At 38.2% G+C, this 14,144-nt stretch overlaps 2 protein-coding genes across 4 annotated transcripts; both read right to left on the bottom strand.

Annotated features, from left to right (window-relative positions):
• Window positions 1-459: 459 nt before the first annotated feature.
• On the bottom strand, window positions 460-4,085 carry LOC100267830 (WUSCHEL-related homeobox 13). The gene is made up of 3 exons (XM_002279906.4): window positions 3,761-4,085; window positions 1,845-2,357; window positions 460-938 (listed from the first exon to the last, which is right to left on the bottom strand). The coding sequence occupies exons 1-3, from the start codon at window positions 4,005-4,007 to the stop codon at window positions 853-855; spliced, it is 846 nt and encodes a 281-aa protein (XP_002279942.1). The 5' UTR covers window positions 4,008-4,085; the 3' UTR covers window positions 460-852.
• Window positions 4,086-6,689: 2,604 nt separating this feature from the next.
• LOC100260782 (uncharacterized) lies at window positions 6,690-14,144 on the bottom strand. Of its 3 annotated transcripts, none has more exons than XM_010651140.3 (7): window positions 14,033-14,144; window positions 13,781-13,934; window positions 12,083-12,283; window positions 10,914-10,993; window positions 8,612-10,339; window positions 8,333-8,501; window positions 6,690-7,679 (listed from the first exon to the last, which is right to left on the bottom strand). In XM_010651140.3, exons 3-7 carry the CDS (start codon window positions 12,162-12,164, stop codon window positions 7,045-7,047), a joined length of 2,694 nt encoding a protein of 897 aa, XP_010649442.1. In that variant the 5' UTR covers window positions 12,165-12,283; window positions 13,781-13,934; window positions 14,033-14,144; the 3' UTR covers window positions 6,690-7,044. The 3 variants fall into 3 exon arrangements, with proteins under 3 accessions (XP_010649442.1, XP_010649444.1, XP_019075089.1); XM_010651142.3 differs by having other exon boundaries at window positions 13,781-13,862; window positions 14,033-14,141; XM_019219544.2 differs by having other exon boundaries at window positions 13,781-14,110.

The following is a 14,144-nucleotide window of genomic DNA, read 5'->3' as shown; positions in this document are numbered from 1 at the left end:
GAAATATAGATATTGGTATATACTATGTATATACCATTCCCATCTTTAAACGAGTCACGATGAGCAATCATAGAGAATGAGAGAGAGAACGAGAATTATACCAGAAAGCCTCTGAAAAAGGCAGAGCGTAGAAAGCGTTGTCAGGAATGCATTTTCAGAGAACAAAAACAGAGCACACCAGAACAATATGATAAGTATTTGTAAAATCTGTGGTTTAATGGTTGGAAGGATAACTCCTTTTCTAATTTGGGAATTGGGATGTTGGTTAAATAACAGGCTTATACTACTATTAAACGTGTCCAAAAATCTCTGGTCATTCCATAAATTTATGAAATTTGCTGCCTTTGACTTGTTGGCAACAGGCCCCACATTTCCCTTGAAAAGTCAGCAACGGCCCAACCACCATCATCTACCATACTATGCCAAAATCAACATATACAGAAGGAGCAAGATCAAAAATTTGTAATGAAAACAAAAGCAACTTCAACAATAATGTGGGTGAGGAGTCTGCGAAACAAGAGAACTATCAGAATCTAGAGATCATTCTTTTTCAACCAAAGGCAAAATGTAACAAGCTGATGAGGAGTCTGCGAAACATGAGAACTATCCAAAATAATGTGGGTGTGCTCCATTGTCTAGCCAGAAAGCCAGTTCATCGTTATCATCAACATACAAAGTGTACAACTGTCCTCAATCAGGTGCAGTATATATTTCCATGATTAGACGCTAGTGCTTTACTCCAATATCTACTAGCCCAGCCCAACAGCCTCAATCTGAGATTGGGAAAGCCCCCTGATCACTGACATGACTTAGAAGTTAGAACTAAAATATCAATGATGGACAAAAGGAGGGTCATCCTGACATGCTGTAGTCTTCTGTCTGCTGATATGGATTATAGCTCCCTGGAACTTCCATCTTCCCAATTTGGTGATCATTTCCTGCATTTATCAATTAGGAAGGCAATCAAGGCTTTCATATTGGTGGTTCACAATTACAAAGCAATAATAATACCATCAATATAACAGTATATTTTTGTTTCCTAGTTATGAACCATTTTTTGATAGGTTTCCTAGTTATAAACCATGTGACCTCAAAAGTAGATGGTTTGAAAATCTGTTAATACTGACAGAATATGGATATATGCTACAAATGGCACTAGACATGAATTTTCCTAAAGATGACCTTTTTGTGAATAAACAATCTATTTAATGGTCCACTTATTTTGAGCACATATAGAAAAAATCATACAACAGAAAAGATTAAATGAGACATGGCAGCAAAGCCTAATGACTGCATTTGTAAATGCTGATTTTTGGTACAAATACAAGAGGATGGTAAAAAAAATTGGGGAGGAAGGTAAAAAAAAATTGGGGTTGAAGGTGTGGGAAAAAATGATTTTTTCAAAACTATGACTTATGCAAAAAATGATAAAACATAGAGTAGGATGGGCAAAAAAAATCATGTAGCCAAACCCTAATAAATGGATAAAGCATTCTAGGATTGAGTCATTGAAAATATAATGATAATGCCATGGATGGGAACAAGGGCCATTTTTTCATTTTTGTGCAAAATTGGGGGCAAACTGTGACATTAACCATGCATCATTAATTATTATTGAATGATATTAGATAGACAGGTCAAAACTGCTAAGTGGTAACAAGTAACATTCTTTTGTTGTACATCAAAAACACTAAAATCATCCCCGCTAAGGAAAAACACCCTCTTTGAATTAATTTCCCAAAAAGTTTATCTATTATATTTTCTCTAATGTTTCTACAGCTGCATTCAAATAGTTACTGGTATGAAAATTTAAACCATGTATCTACATGGGTTTGATCGAGTACCTGCATAGAAAGCTACTGGGCTCAGATTTCCAGAAGGTTTTATTCCTCCATCTGATGGAAATATGGCTTCTTCTTTATGGGTCTGTTGGTCTAAGAAATCCAATCTGGAGCCTAGCTCGGGGTTCTGAAAGCAGAGATCCTCAGGCCTTGAAGCTGAGTTCTGTTGGGGGAGGAAATTCTCAGACTTTGTTTTCTTATCCTTAGGTGACTCAACTTCTGTCTCCACTTCTGAGTCAGCATTGTTAGGTGCTGTAACCAATTGCTTCCTTTTTGACCGTGCACGCCTATTCTGGAACCAATTATAGACATTTGTTTCAGAAATTTGGCCATGCTGGCTCAAATCAGAGGTTATCTCTTTGATCTTCTGCTTGCTTGGAGTGCCATATCCTTGATCAAAAATACGCTCAAGAATTTGAAGCTGCACTGGTGTCGGTGTCCACCGCTGTCTGGCAGTAATTTTGTGACCAGTAGATGTCATTAATGGGTCACAATATAGATTTCCCAGTCTGACTCCTGAGAGGGCAAAGATATGTTAAAGTCAAAAATGGAGTCTTAACAAATGATGCAAACCAATAATTATTAAAAAAATTTAAGTCTAAAGAACATTCATGATTATAGTTTGTTGGTTTTTTAACTTTGAATCAATCAATCAATCAAATCTTGAAATGAAAAACTTGACAAGGTTTAAAAGAGAAAGTGTTCATAATACATATGACAAATGGATCAAACATTAGTTGCAAACAAAAAACAGAATTGCATGAAGTATTCATCCCTCTGTGAGGGCCAACAGACAAAACAAATTAGCTGAAGATGTTTCGGACATGTGACATGTTTCCACCAATGAAAGTCTGTAGGACAAAACAATTGAAACAACCAGAGGAAAGGGCCAATTGCAATTGGCAATGATGGCACTATATACAAGCCATGAGATTATTGGCAAGTTTTTGGGTACATCTTGTGCAATTCCTTTTTGCACCACATAGGATAATGGGTATATCGTCCATTCCAATGATTCCAGTGTTGGTTGATTATCACATGGATACCCATCAAATGAAACAAAAGACTCCAGACATCCAACAATGATAAACCAATCTGCATCTCCCACTATAATTAATTTTCATGGCAGGTGGAAAAAATTAAAATCCCAGTCCTAAAAGAGAAAGAATAATTCATCAACTTGCCCAAATTGGCTATTGCACATTGAGCCAATCAAATTATCATCCCTTCCATAATAGAAAATCGAACTTTTCTTTAAATATACTGATTCAGAATTCAACATTTGCTCAACTAACATAAAGAAGAAGCAGCAATAGACTCAAGGGAGTTTCTCCCTTTGGTATTTGATGCCGTACAAGTGCTGCTTGAATGCCAAGTAATGTGCTAGATCGAGTTAAAGCAAATAAAAAACAGAGTTGTACAGTCAAAATGAAACCAAATTCAAGCAAAACTTTTCATAGACACTAAATCCACAAAACCCAACTGAAGAACAGAAAAGGTATAAGAAGAAAGACAGGATCCTCATGGCCAATTTTACCAAACTATTATGAGCACAAGACCCAAATCTTTGATAACAGAAATAATTTCTCCAGACAAGTCCAAAGTCTCTGGGTCAAATGCGAGATCAAACTTAAAAGGCCAAACAGAAATATGCAATAGATAATTAATTATGTAGAATTAACCCATAAATGAGATACAAAACTACCCTGAAATATTTCCAGGAAAAAGAAAACCATGAACATACAATATATGTTGATTTTTCTTTCAAAAAAATAATATCAAAGCGACAATAACCCAGAAGAAAAATAAAGAGATAACCAAAGCAAACCCTAAAAGAAATCAGAAGAAAAAGAAACCTGGTAAAGTAGGCATCATAGAAAGGATATAGAGAGAGAGACAGAGAAAAGAGAGGGGGAGACCTGCAAGATCTTGGTGAGAAGTGAGTGATTTATGCATCTCAACGAGCTGTTCACATATGGTGGCATACACAGATATCTGCTTCCTCAGAATTTCCATTTGGGCGTCTGTCATCACCTTCATGTACAACACACCCCCATTTCCGTTTCCATTTCCACTTACATTTGCATTCTGCTCCAGTTCTTCTTGTTGTTGGTGGTGGCGGCGGTGGTGGTGGTGGTGGTGTTGTTCTTGCTTCTCCCACTCCATACTCTCTTCTTCTCCTCCTCTCTCGCTCTCGTTACTCTCTCTCCATCTCTCTAACAAAGTCAGCACTGAGTAGTGTTTACACACACCAAAAGGTAAAAAGGAAACCACGAAAAAGATGGTGTATGTTAGTGTACTCTCCTCCTGGGGCGTACTTTAGCATGGGCATGTGTCTCATGCGCGTTTTCACACGTCCATTTTCTCGGTTCATGATAAAACAACCCACATCAATCTTCCAAAAAAAACACACACGCACTCACGCTTAACCTACCATATATTAATTTTTATTATTTTTTTATTTTTAGTTTTTTATTTCTCAAATTCTCAAAAAATAAAATAAAATTAAATTAAATTAAAAATAAAAACAACACATAAGCTTTAATATTTATTTATAAGGGCTTTGAGAACTTAGATTACACTTTTGCCATGCAGCTGGACCATTCTTGATTGCAGAACTCAAAATATCACGATATTATGCAAGTAATATTCAAAGATACACAGGGCTTGTGTCTTTGTAAAATTGGCCTGGATACGATGGGACACCACGCCTTCCCATGTCTCTCAATCAAAACCTCATCCTCTGCTCCTCACCACCACCCCACTCCATGTACCCTCGTTTTAGTTCATTGGCCCCCATTCAAAGCAAAGCGTCCCATCATGTCCATGTGGGGTTTAGGAAATAAAAAAATATACATACTGAATGATATGTGGAAGTAGTGGGGCATGGAGAGGGGGCGGAGCAGGTGATTAATGGGGTTGCGTGAGAATGGATCATGGCTGAATGGATGTTTGGGGCAGTGGGTGTCTGACAATCTACATAAATGGGAAAAACTTCAGATTCAGGTGCTGTTGGGAGCACCATTCTGGCGTTATTACCAGGATTTTAATGGCGCCTGCTTTCATTCTTCCATTTCCACCCTACCCACGTGCACGTGCCTCTCACCCTTGCTAAATTTCAAACCTACACTTTTAATATACAAGATTTGTTATATTACTTAATTAAGAGTTTGAATTTTGGCCGAATTAAGGTTCCCATGTTGACATTTCATGTACATGAGCTACTGAGCTACTGAGTGGGTATCCAATGTATGTATCCAGTGTATTGTAGATTGATTTGAAGCGGGTCAAGAGTACAAAATTCTTGGCATGGAATCATAAACTCACATGGGAAGATGCAACTTTCCACCTTGTACAAAGTGAGAAATCTTTAAAGAAGAAAGAGTTTAATAAGAAAGTTGTCATTTAGAAACAAGAAGAGATGCCCTTGACTTACATGCATTTGGCAGATGAGACGAAGAGGAGAGTGATTAATGAACAGGGTCCTTGACCTAATGATGTGTTTATACTATTGGGGTGGGTCATGGGGTGGGTCATTGATTAGACTAAATGTGATTAAACCCCTTTTGAAATTAGAATGGGGGGAGGGGAGTTGGTCTCTGACGCGTCTGCAGGGCTCACAAGTGTTCTGGTTTCAAGTTTCAACTATAGCTATTCACCTTATTCTGATTAATCATTATATTGTTTTGAAAGTGAAGATGTGGAACATGACGCACATGGGCATGGGCATGTGCAGATGTACTCCTCCATCCTCACCAGCCACCCTCAATAACTCGGTCTGTCTCTGAGCCCAACTCGTGTTTTTCTGAATCTTCTTATTACACAGTTTGGCCACAGTAGGATTCCTGCTAAGGGTTTGGAGAAGGAAGTGTTGATTGTGAGGGGGACTACAGTGGGGGTGGGGATGGTGGTGATACACCATTCAAAATGGGATATGTGGCGTCAGTATGTCTTGTTTTTCTTCCTTGGATTGGACAATTTGGTGTACCTAACATGACTCCTAACGCCCAATCTACACAATTAGAGACGGGCATGTTGAGCCTCAAATAGCTATCCCAATAGTCCGAAGTGGGACAATTTTTCTACGATTTCTTGCGGATTCCACAAGATTTCTAAAGCTAGTGGCAGATCTTCAAAAGATGTTTCTTTTCAATATCTTTTTTGTCTCTAGCTTTTCCACCTACTTTCCACTGTTTCTTTGGATCTAGAGCTGCTAATTCACTCTTTTAGCCTGCTTCAGTCAAATTGCGGTGAAGTGACATCCACCTTCTATTAGTGCTTCACTAAAGGTTAGGCCTGCATCATGACTGAAACCACACATGAAGATCCATGCCCAAATCTCTAGATTAGACATTCAATCAAGCTACTATGTCTAAAGCTGTGCAAAGACGCTGGCCTCTGTGGCCCAACCCTATCCGTGTAGCCCATTACAATAGTTGGGTAAATGTGGTGGCAACTTGGACATGCTATACATCAGCAAGGCAACTAAAAGTAATTGGACCGAATCTATGCTGTCATTGACTCATCGTCGTAACTACAAACTGTAACCGCCCAATCCAACTGCAACCTAAATTAATTCAATACTGGGGCCTTAGAGATTGGATTGGATTTGAGGTCACTTGAAACCCTATTCAACCTCCCGTGAAGCACGCTAAAGGGAGGCGGACATGGTAGAATTATATTAAACTCAAATCAAATTATTCTCACATCAGATGGCATAAGAGCCAGGTGCTAAATTTCCTGAATATTAAAACCTCCCAGTCAACAAAGCAGGATTAGTCGCGTTTATTTACATATCCAAATTTCCACTTGGCTTTCTTATGATGTCCACCAGCCCAGACTAACAAATTCGAAATAAATGATAGATTAAATTATGAAAAAAATATATATATCATCTAATAATACATGAAATTCATGTACGACTTCACCTGTAACCCTGATTCAATCCAAAACCTATATCACAAAAATCCACAAACAATATATATATATACACGCACGTTTAATCTCCCATCTCTGTCAGAAAATGTGGCAATTCCCATTCTGGATTTTTCTTTTTTGTTATCGTGTACAGGCCGCCGCCTCCATACACAGCCACACCATTAAGAACTGAATTCCCTCGGTCTCTCTCTGCCGACACTGGATCAAGTGACCATGAGAATGGTCACATCCAAGGATGTTAAGAGTCTCTCTTGCTCACACATCATTATAACAGCATATCCTTCACAATTTCATCAACCAGACCTCCAATAATCATAGATTCCATATCTCTTCCCAGAGCATTCATCTCATCATCAATCAGTCCGGACCAGGGAATTGAACCCAGATCCCTAGCCACCATACTATCAAGCGAGTAACAAGATTTGTCAGCTGGAGGGTACACATGCACACGGATAATCTCCCATACACAATCCAGTAATTTCTTTCCATGTGGAGCAGACAACATAGTAGAACCCATAAATTTTCTTCTGAATCTGGACATGCCCACGGGCGGTCCAAGAACAGTCGAAAGTGCTTCATTCAATAAATCAAGTAACACTTTGTGATCTACCTTCTTCTCACCGTCAGCCTCTGGGGACCCTTCGCTATCCTTAGCCAATTTTTTGTAGGACTCTTCCACCTTGTCAAAGACCCGGTTGCTGATAGGCCTTGCAAGTGGGTCCCATCTTGATAAAACTGTATCAGATGATCCACCATAGAAACCAGAAGCAACAAGCAGATCTCTTATGTAAGCCTCTGCCTGGTCCTCCAATTCAATTATTTCAACCTCTGGTGGTTCCTCGTCAATTGTTGTGTCCTCAGACCCATTGGATCCAAGTTGGTCTAGTTGCCTCCGAAGCTCTGAGTAGTCAACAAACAGCAAAGGCTATCAGATAGGATCTTTGCATATCAGTTAACAATTGTATATAATTGTGCTTTTAAGTGTAACATTCAGAATGGACCTAACATAACATTCAGAGGGCATCAGCAACGTGGTCAAGTCCATTCCCGATATTGCAAACTTTAGTAAAATAACAAGCACAATCCAACACATGTGAGAAGCAATTCATGTGCATGTATCTCCAAATACAAACATTCTGGCACAGGACACTGGGATATTTCCAAGCCCTGCCTTCATAAGTCTTGACACCTTCTGGATAAGTGCATGTTCAGTACATGAGTACACTCTGCTATCTGGTGCACAATACTAGTGGGGCCCTAGTGGGACAAAATGGCATTGGAGATAATTTGTATCATGTAGCGTATGAAAACAAAAGGTGTTAAAAAGTCTTTTGTATCACCAGTTTACATGTAGCAAATTCCTGCATGCAAGTGCCAAATACAGCAAAGGACAAGTGCCTAAGATTGTGCCTCGAAAGAATATAATCATGCAATCAAGTCAAGACAGACACATATAATCACATCCATGCATACTCTGCATTTACAATATCAATGCATCCCCAGAGACATGTTATTCATATCAAAACCCTTCAAGAAAACAATTACTATCTTACCATTAAGGTTAGAGCTGATCTCCCTAAAAAGATGTGGTACTGGGTAATCTTCTACCAAAGGTAAATCCGGTGTTGATACTGGACTGACATAATCACCAGGTCTGAAGAATTCTTCATGAGCACTGCTGCACACTGATGCAGGGCTTGGAGGCACCTCAGTGGAGTTCTCCTAAGTAAACATGACACCAGATATGTTGATTAGAGAATAACCAGAGATAGAAAGCCATTGCATCCAAATAACCATTTTATGGATAACAAGCAAATAAATAACATTCTTACATGCCGGTCACCCAAATTCATAATAACCGTTGGTCCGCTCATGATGTCTTTCATGGGATCATGTTCGATTCCACATGATTCCACTGCTGACTGAATCTTTCTGCCAAATAACCTCCCTCTAAATGTGAAACTATATTTGAAATTCGAAACCTTTTCTTTTAGATTAAATTTTTCTTTGCTCCCTTTCTTCACATCCACTGACAAGTTTTCAGTGACTTCATGCTTCCTCCTTATATGAGCACCAGTTAAAATGCGGCGGTCCTCTAGAAGGAGCTTCCCAAATGATGTTCCAGATACTGGGGCTGATAAAGATCTAATGAGGTTCCTAGGAGACGATTCTCTGTGGATAACTGCATCATCATCTGGCCCATGTCTGAAAGATCTAGTTTGCATTTCTGCTTCATTGTTGACATTCTCCCAGTGGTTCATCCTGTTTCCAGCCTTCAAGTTATCCCCTGTCTGTTCTAGTCTGTTCCTTTCATAATCTAACATTGACGGCCTTGAGCTGCCGTTGACAACTATGGGGATATCCTGATGTGTTTCTCTCTTTAGAACATTCCTCAACCTCTCTGACAAGAATTTCCTAGTATCTCTGTTGATGAACTCTGGGGAACCTGATCCATTTAACTGAATTTCACTTCTATATGATCTAGTTGATTCCGATCGAAGCAAATTCATTCCAAGGTCCCTGGTAACACTTTCTCGAACCTGTTTTGCTATATGCTGAGCTATTTGTTTTGGTTCTGATGGCCTTTCACTAAAAGGGGTCTCAATTCCACCTCCTCTGACCAATGTAACCCTCTTACGAGTTTTCCCTTGGAGTTCATGTTTCAACCTTTCCTTCACCTCCTCAAGAAAATCTTCTATGCTATCTCTCTCCTCTAAAGTACCTGAGGAACTGGCCCAAGACTCATCAGTGTTGCCAATCCTATCAGGACCAGGCTTTAGGATCACTATCCTTGTGGGGGCAGAAGATTTTTCCAGTTTCTTATCACAATTCATCATGGGGGACTGATCAAAGTCTCTGCTTGTGGATCTACTTAAAGAAAAATATTCCTTCTGCTCATCTGGGTATAGTTCCAGTTTATGTCCATTATGTTGCAGACCACTTCTTCCATGATACCTTGCTTTAATGTCATTACCCTTAAGTTCTACAGGCTTCTCATTTGCTATTATTCCAGAATTAGAATAAATAGCCCTCTTTTCCTTGTTGAGGTTCTCTTGAGCAAGCAGCTTCCTAGGAATGCTGTCAAGCTCCACAACACTTGCACATTCCCTAAACCTGGCTGCTTGCCATGCTTCAAACTCTTTCTTGAACTTCTGTAGTTCCTCCTCCTGTGGATGTTCACGAGGCCTTGGTTTTCCCAACTTCTGGTTCCTGCTTGATCGATCAGGATCTCTGTCTTTATTGCGGTGAAATGAGTTGCACTCCATCTGCCTGGAAGAATTTGGGTTAAGAGGGGCATGGCCAATGGAGCCATTTTCAGTCCGTTCCCGTCCCTTCTTTGAAAAATTGATTTCAGCTACATTCCTTTTTTCAATTGGCTGAACTACCGATTTTGTATCCAGTGGTAACATGTCCATTCCCATCAGCCGGGCCACAATACTTGGTGTGTTGTGTCTGGTGTTTGATCGTTTGGACATCTCCTGATTGATCAACTTCTTCATTGAAGCCTCAGTTGGATGACAGTTCTTTCCTGCCCAGTCCTGTTGCACTTGGTAAGAGTTCTGTTCAAAGAAAGTGCATTTAAGATGTTAATAGAGATATAGAGAATGACATAGAGAGAGAGAGAGAGAGAGTATTTCTAGAAACATGCAAACTCTTTTCCTGACAGAAGGTTGGGGAGGGAGATATGTAGAATTTCATACAATCCAATTTGGGAGGAGAGCAATTGCTAGAACTAAAACTTGAGCTATTTGACTTATCATACAAAAAGAAAATATTAAAGCCCAAACCATAACATAGGATTCATGTAGTTCACCTACAATATGGCACAACCTTCACAAAGATGGTCAATGATCTTCACAGTAATGAAAATTATAATAGAAAAAAACTTCTAAAATCCAGAAAAATGATCCCAAGGATAAACCCAAACTGTCCACCTCTAGACGTCATGCAGCCCAATAAGAATCAGGTTTCAACTAAAGTGATATCCATAACCTTGAGAGCTTGCTCTTACAAGAGCCATGCCAACTATGTTAACAAGAGCCACATTCTAATAACCCCAAGAGCACAGTCACCACAAGATAAAAATACCTTACGGTCTTAGAAATCTATAAAGAACATGTGAAGAAAAATTACCGGCACACTGTCTCCTACAGCATAATAGCCCTGAGAAGTTTCTATTGGCAACTCCAAGCTGTTTCGAGGAGCTTCCAAGCCTGCAAAATTACTTGAATTAGTAGCATTACAGTTCTAAGTTAAGAAGGAAGATAGCAATATGGTTAGGCACATCTCAAACTTGTTCTCTTATCACTTTATCAATGAACAAAGTTCCTAACGGTGGCATCTATAATACCTGGATCCTTCAATTTCACCCAAAATATCCATGCCGACACAACATGACATGGGTGCGGATATGGGATCCTTGTCAAACACTCCTATTTTACTTTGGCTGTGGCTGTTTTATCTTTCATTGAAATCCTTATATGCTTTCAACTTTCTTAGTAAAAATTACATTAGAGAAATAGAAGAGTTAGCTGAAAGTGAATTTTTGTAAGAATATTTAGGGATAAGAAGAAAAAAAATGGATTAGAGGGAAAAAATGAGAGCTTTTAAAAAGGATATCTTCACTTCCAATTTATTTTTAATAGATTTTCTTTTATTGTGTTGTACCCCACTATCTGTGTCTGTCTTTTGGATCCTTTTTAGCTGAGTTCTTGTATCCTAAAATTTGAGTTATGAAGGATAAGACACCTAGACACATATGCACTTCAGACACTCATAACTGAACCCATGCAACATAGGGTGGCATCATAAAATCTTGCTAAAATACACTATCCATCAGAGTCAAAATGTAAGAATCTTCTCTATTTGCCAATAAACTAGAAATTCCTTCACCAAGCCACTAAGAACTATATGACCTTTTGGCCAGAGTCCAAGATCATAATATAACTCTTATGACTCTCTTTTCTCAAAATCTAAATGGAATGGACCTCTTTCAGGAGCTTTACCTGAACCACCAAGAGAACCTAGTTATTACCATCACCATGAAAATGATAGCAATTGGTACTGGCTATATCTAGTAACACAAACATGAAAATCAACAATATCCTCTGTAACTAGGTTTTGCAGTAACAGAATTGAGATATTGTAAAGAGTAAGGGATTCAAGGACCTCAATAAGAAGTGCCTCAACCTGGAAGCCACATGTTATTTCTGAAAATGGCCCCTTTTTCTCCACAAGTTAAATAAGTTAAGCAATAATACTTTTTCCCTCACAATACATATGAAATAAGCAATAATACTTACCGCCCACATGCCTCTTATGTGCAAGAACTTTTCTGGCCATGCTGCTTTGATTGAAATCAAAAAGATGAAATAGGCCTCCCATGCAGACAGCAGGTCCACCCAAAAGCTGCAACTGCTCTAATATTCCATTTATGTCTTACTCCATGGAATTCCAACGTTGCACTGTCCGCAAAAGATACAGCCATATAGTTGGTTCATATCCTGCAGAGCCACATAAGATATATCGATCAAAGTGTTATTGGGATCAATTGAATTAAGCAATGAAGAAATTTTTTTATGGAAAGATATTCTGATATATATGTGAAATAGCATGCCTAAGCAGAGGCCCAGAGTCTGAGGCATGTGGCTTTGGTGTATTGGATCTTAAACAAGTGTTTCTGCATTCATTCCTGTAACATGCACCTCAGATGTTCTACATAAAGCTTGCCTTGAGGCTCACCAAGAATTGTAAGATCAAATTTTTTTTTTAGAACTATGCCTCCATGATCTTGATTTGGTTGTTAAATATGTTACTATAATATGTAGTCAGTAATCTTCCTATGGACCCTACCAGCCAGACAGGTTTCTGGGCTTCAGAACTATAGATAACAGATGCAGGCATCTTCAAAAGAAGAGCTAAAAGCCAACTTTACACCCTGGAAAATTCCCAAAAATTTCAAGTGGCTGCAAAAATTGCATAAAGTGCTTACTAGGGCAAAGTAGGAAATAGAAACTACAAAAGCATTAAGACAATTTTCTAGTACATAAATAAAAGAAAGAAAGAATACGATAGAAGCAAGAAATTCAATTTTCATATGAAACATTTCTTTTTACAAATAAACTCAAATTGAGGAAATAAAAATAAATAAATAAAAGACAAATGAGTAGAACACAATTTACATTTGATACTAGACAACAATTGAGCTCCAATCCAAATGCTAAACTGATTGAACTTTAAGTATTAAAAAAAAGTTGCAGAAAATTTAATAGAACATAAATCAATTAAGACAAAACAACATGCATAGCAAGCCATTCAAGAACTAAAAAAATATTAGCAAACACCTAAAAGCCCAAATCGAAAAATGAAACCATGGACATGTTCATTCATGCTAATCAATAAAAGAAAAGGAAAAAATAAAAAATGAACTATTACCCAAATAATAAAAAAGGAATTTCAAATTTTACAAAACCAATTCACTCAAACAACTCTCCATGAGACGAGAAGAAATAAATATATGATTCGAAGGAAGGAAACTTTCCAGCCTCAAAACTAAAATTAGAAATGATATTAGAATTCAGGTTAAAAGAAAAAGGAAAAAGGAAAACTTATACCATAAATGACAAAAAGGGCACAAACACCAAAACAAACTTAGAGAAAAACATGATAATCCATCCTAATTCTTCCAAATTAAGATATGAGAAAGTTCACACTCGTAAAAACTCCCAAATGAACTCACATTACATACCCAAAACTATCTGAATTCGGATATTTCCTTAACCCTGACCTAAATAACATCAAGTTTCATATTCCACTTCACAGAAATCTCGTGAAATTAAAACTAACACAAACAGCTTGAAATTGTGTGAACACAATATCACTAAAAATCAGTTCCACCGACGTTTCAACGACCTGAAATACACTAGAATTTTCAAACTCCATGGAATGCGCAGCACATGAGGGAAAAAAATATTTTAAAAAACGCCGTAATTCAAACTCACCGTCGAGACTTGATAGAAACTAGACGTGAATATCGAAGTCAAACACATATCGTCGTCGTCGTCGTCATCATCATCCACCGCACTGCAGAGTCGCACAAACAGAAATGAGAGAAGGATGAAAGAGATCGAGTGAAGAAGATCTTCGATCAAATCGCTGAAAGTTGAAAATTCAAAGAAGTGATTTGTACAGCTCTGAAGCCCTAGAAAAAAATTTAATAATAACCACAACAATAGTAATGAAGAAAAAGCTACGCTTTTTGTAGGAGATGAGTCCATGGCTGGAATAAACGACCAGAAAGCGAAGGTTCTCTCCCCTATTTTCTTTTCATTTATTTATTCCATTCGCCTCTTTTTTCTGTAATAT

Source organism: Vitis vinifera, chromosome 4, assembly GCF_030704535.1.
Source record: "Vitis vinifera cultivar Pinot Noir 40024 chromosome 4, ASM3070453v1".
NCBI classification, from domain to species: domain Eukaryota; kingdom Viridiplantae; phylum Streptophyta; class Magnoliopsida; order Vitales; family Vitaceae; genus Vitis; species Vitis vinifera.
The sequence above is the reverse complement of the archived record's forward strand: the minus strand, read 5'-3'. Positions and strand labels throughout refer to the sequence as shown.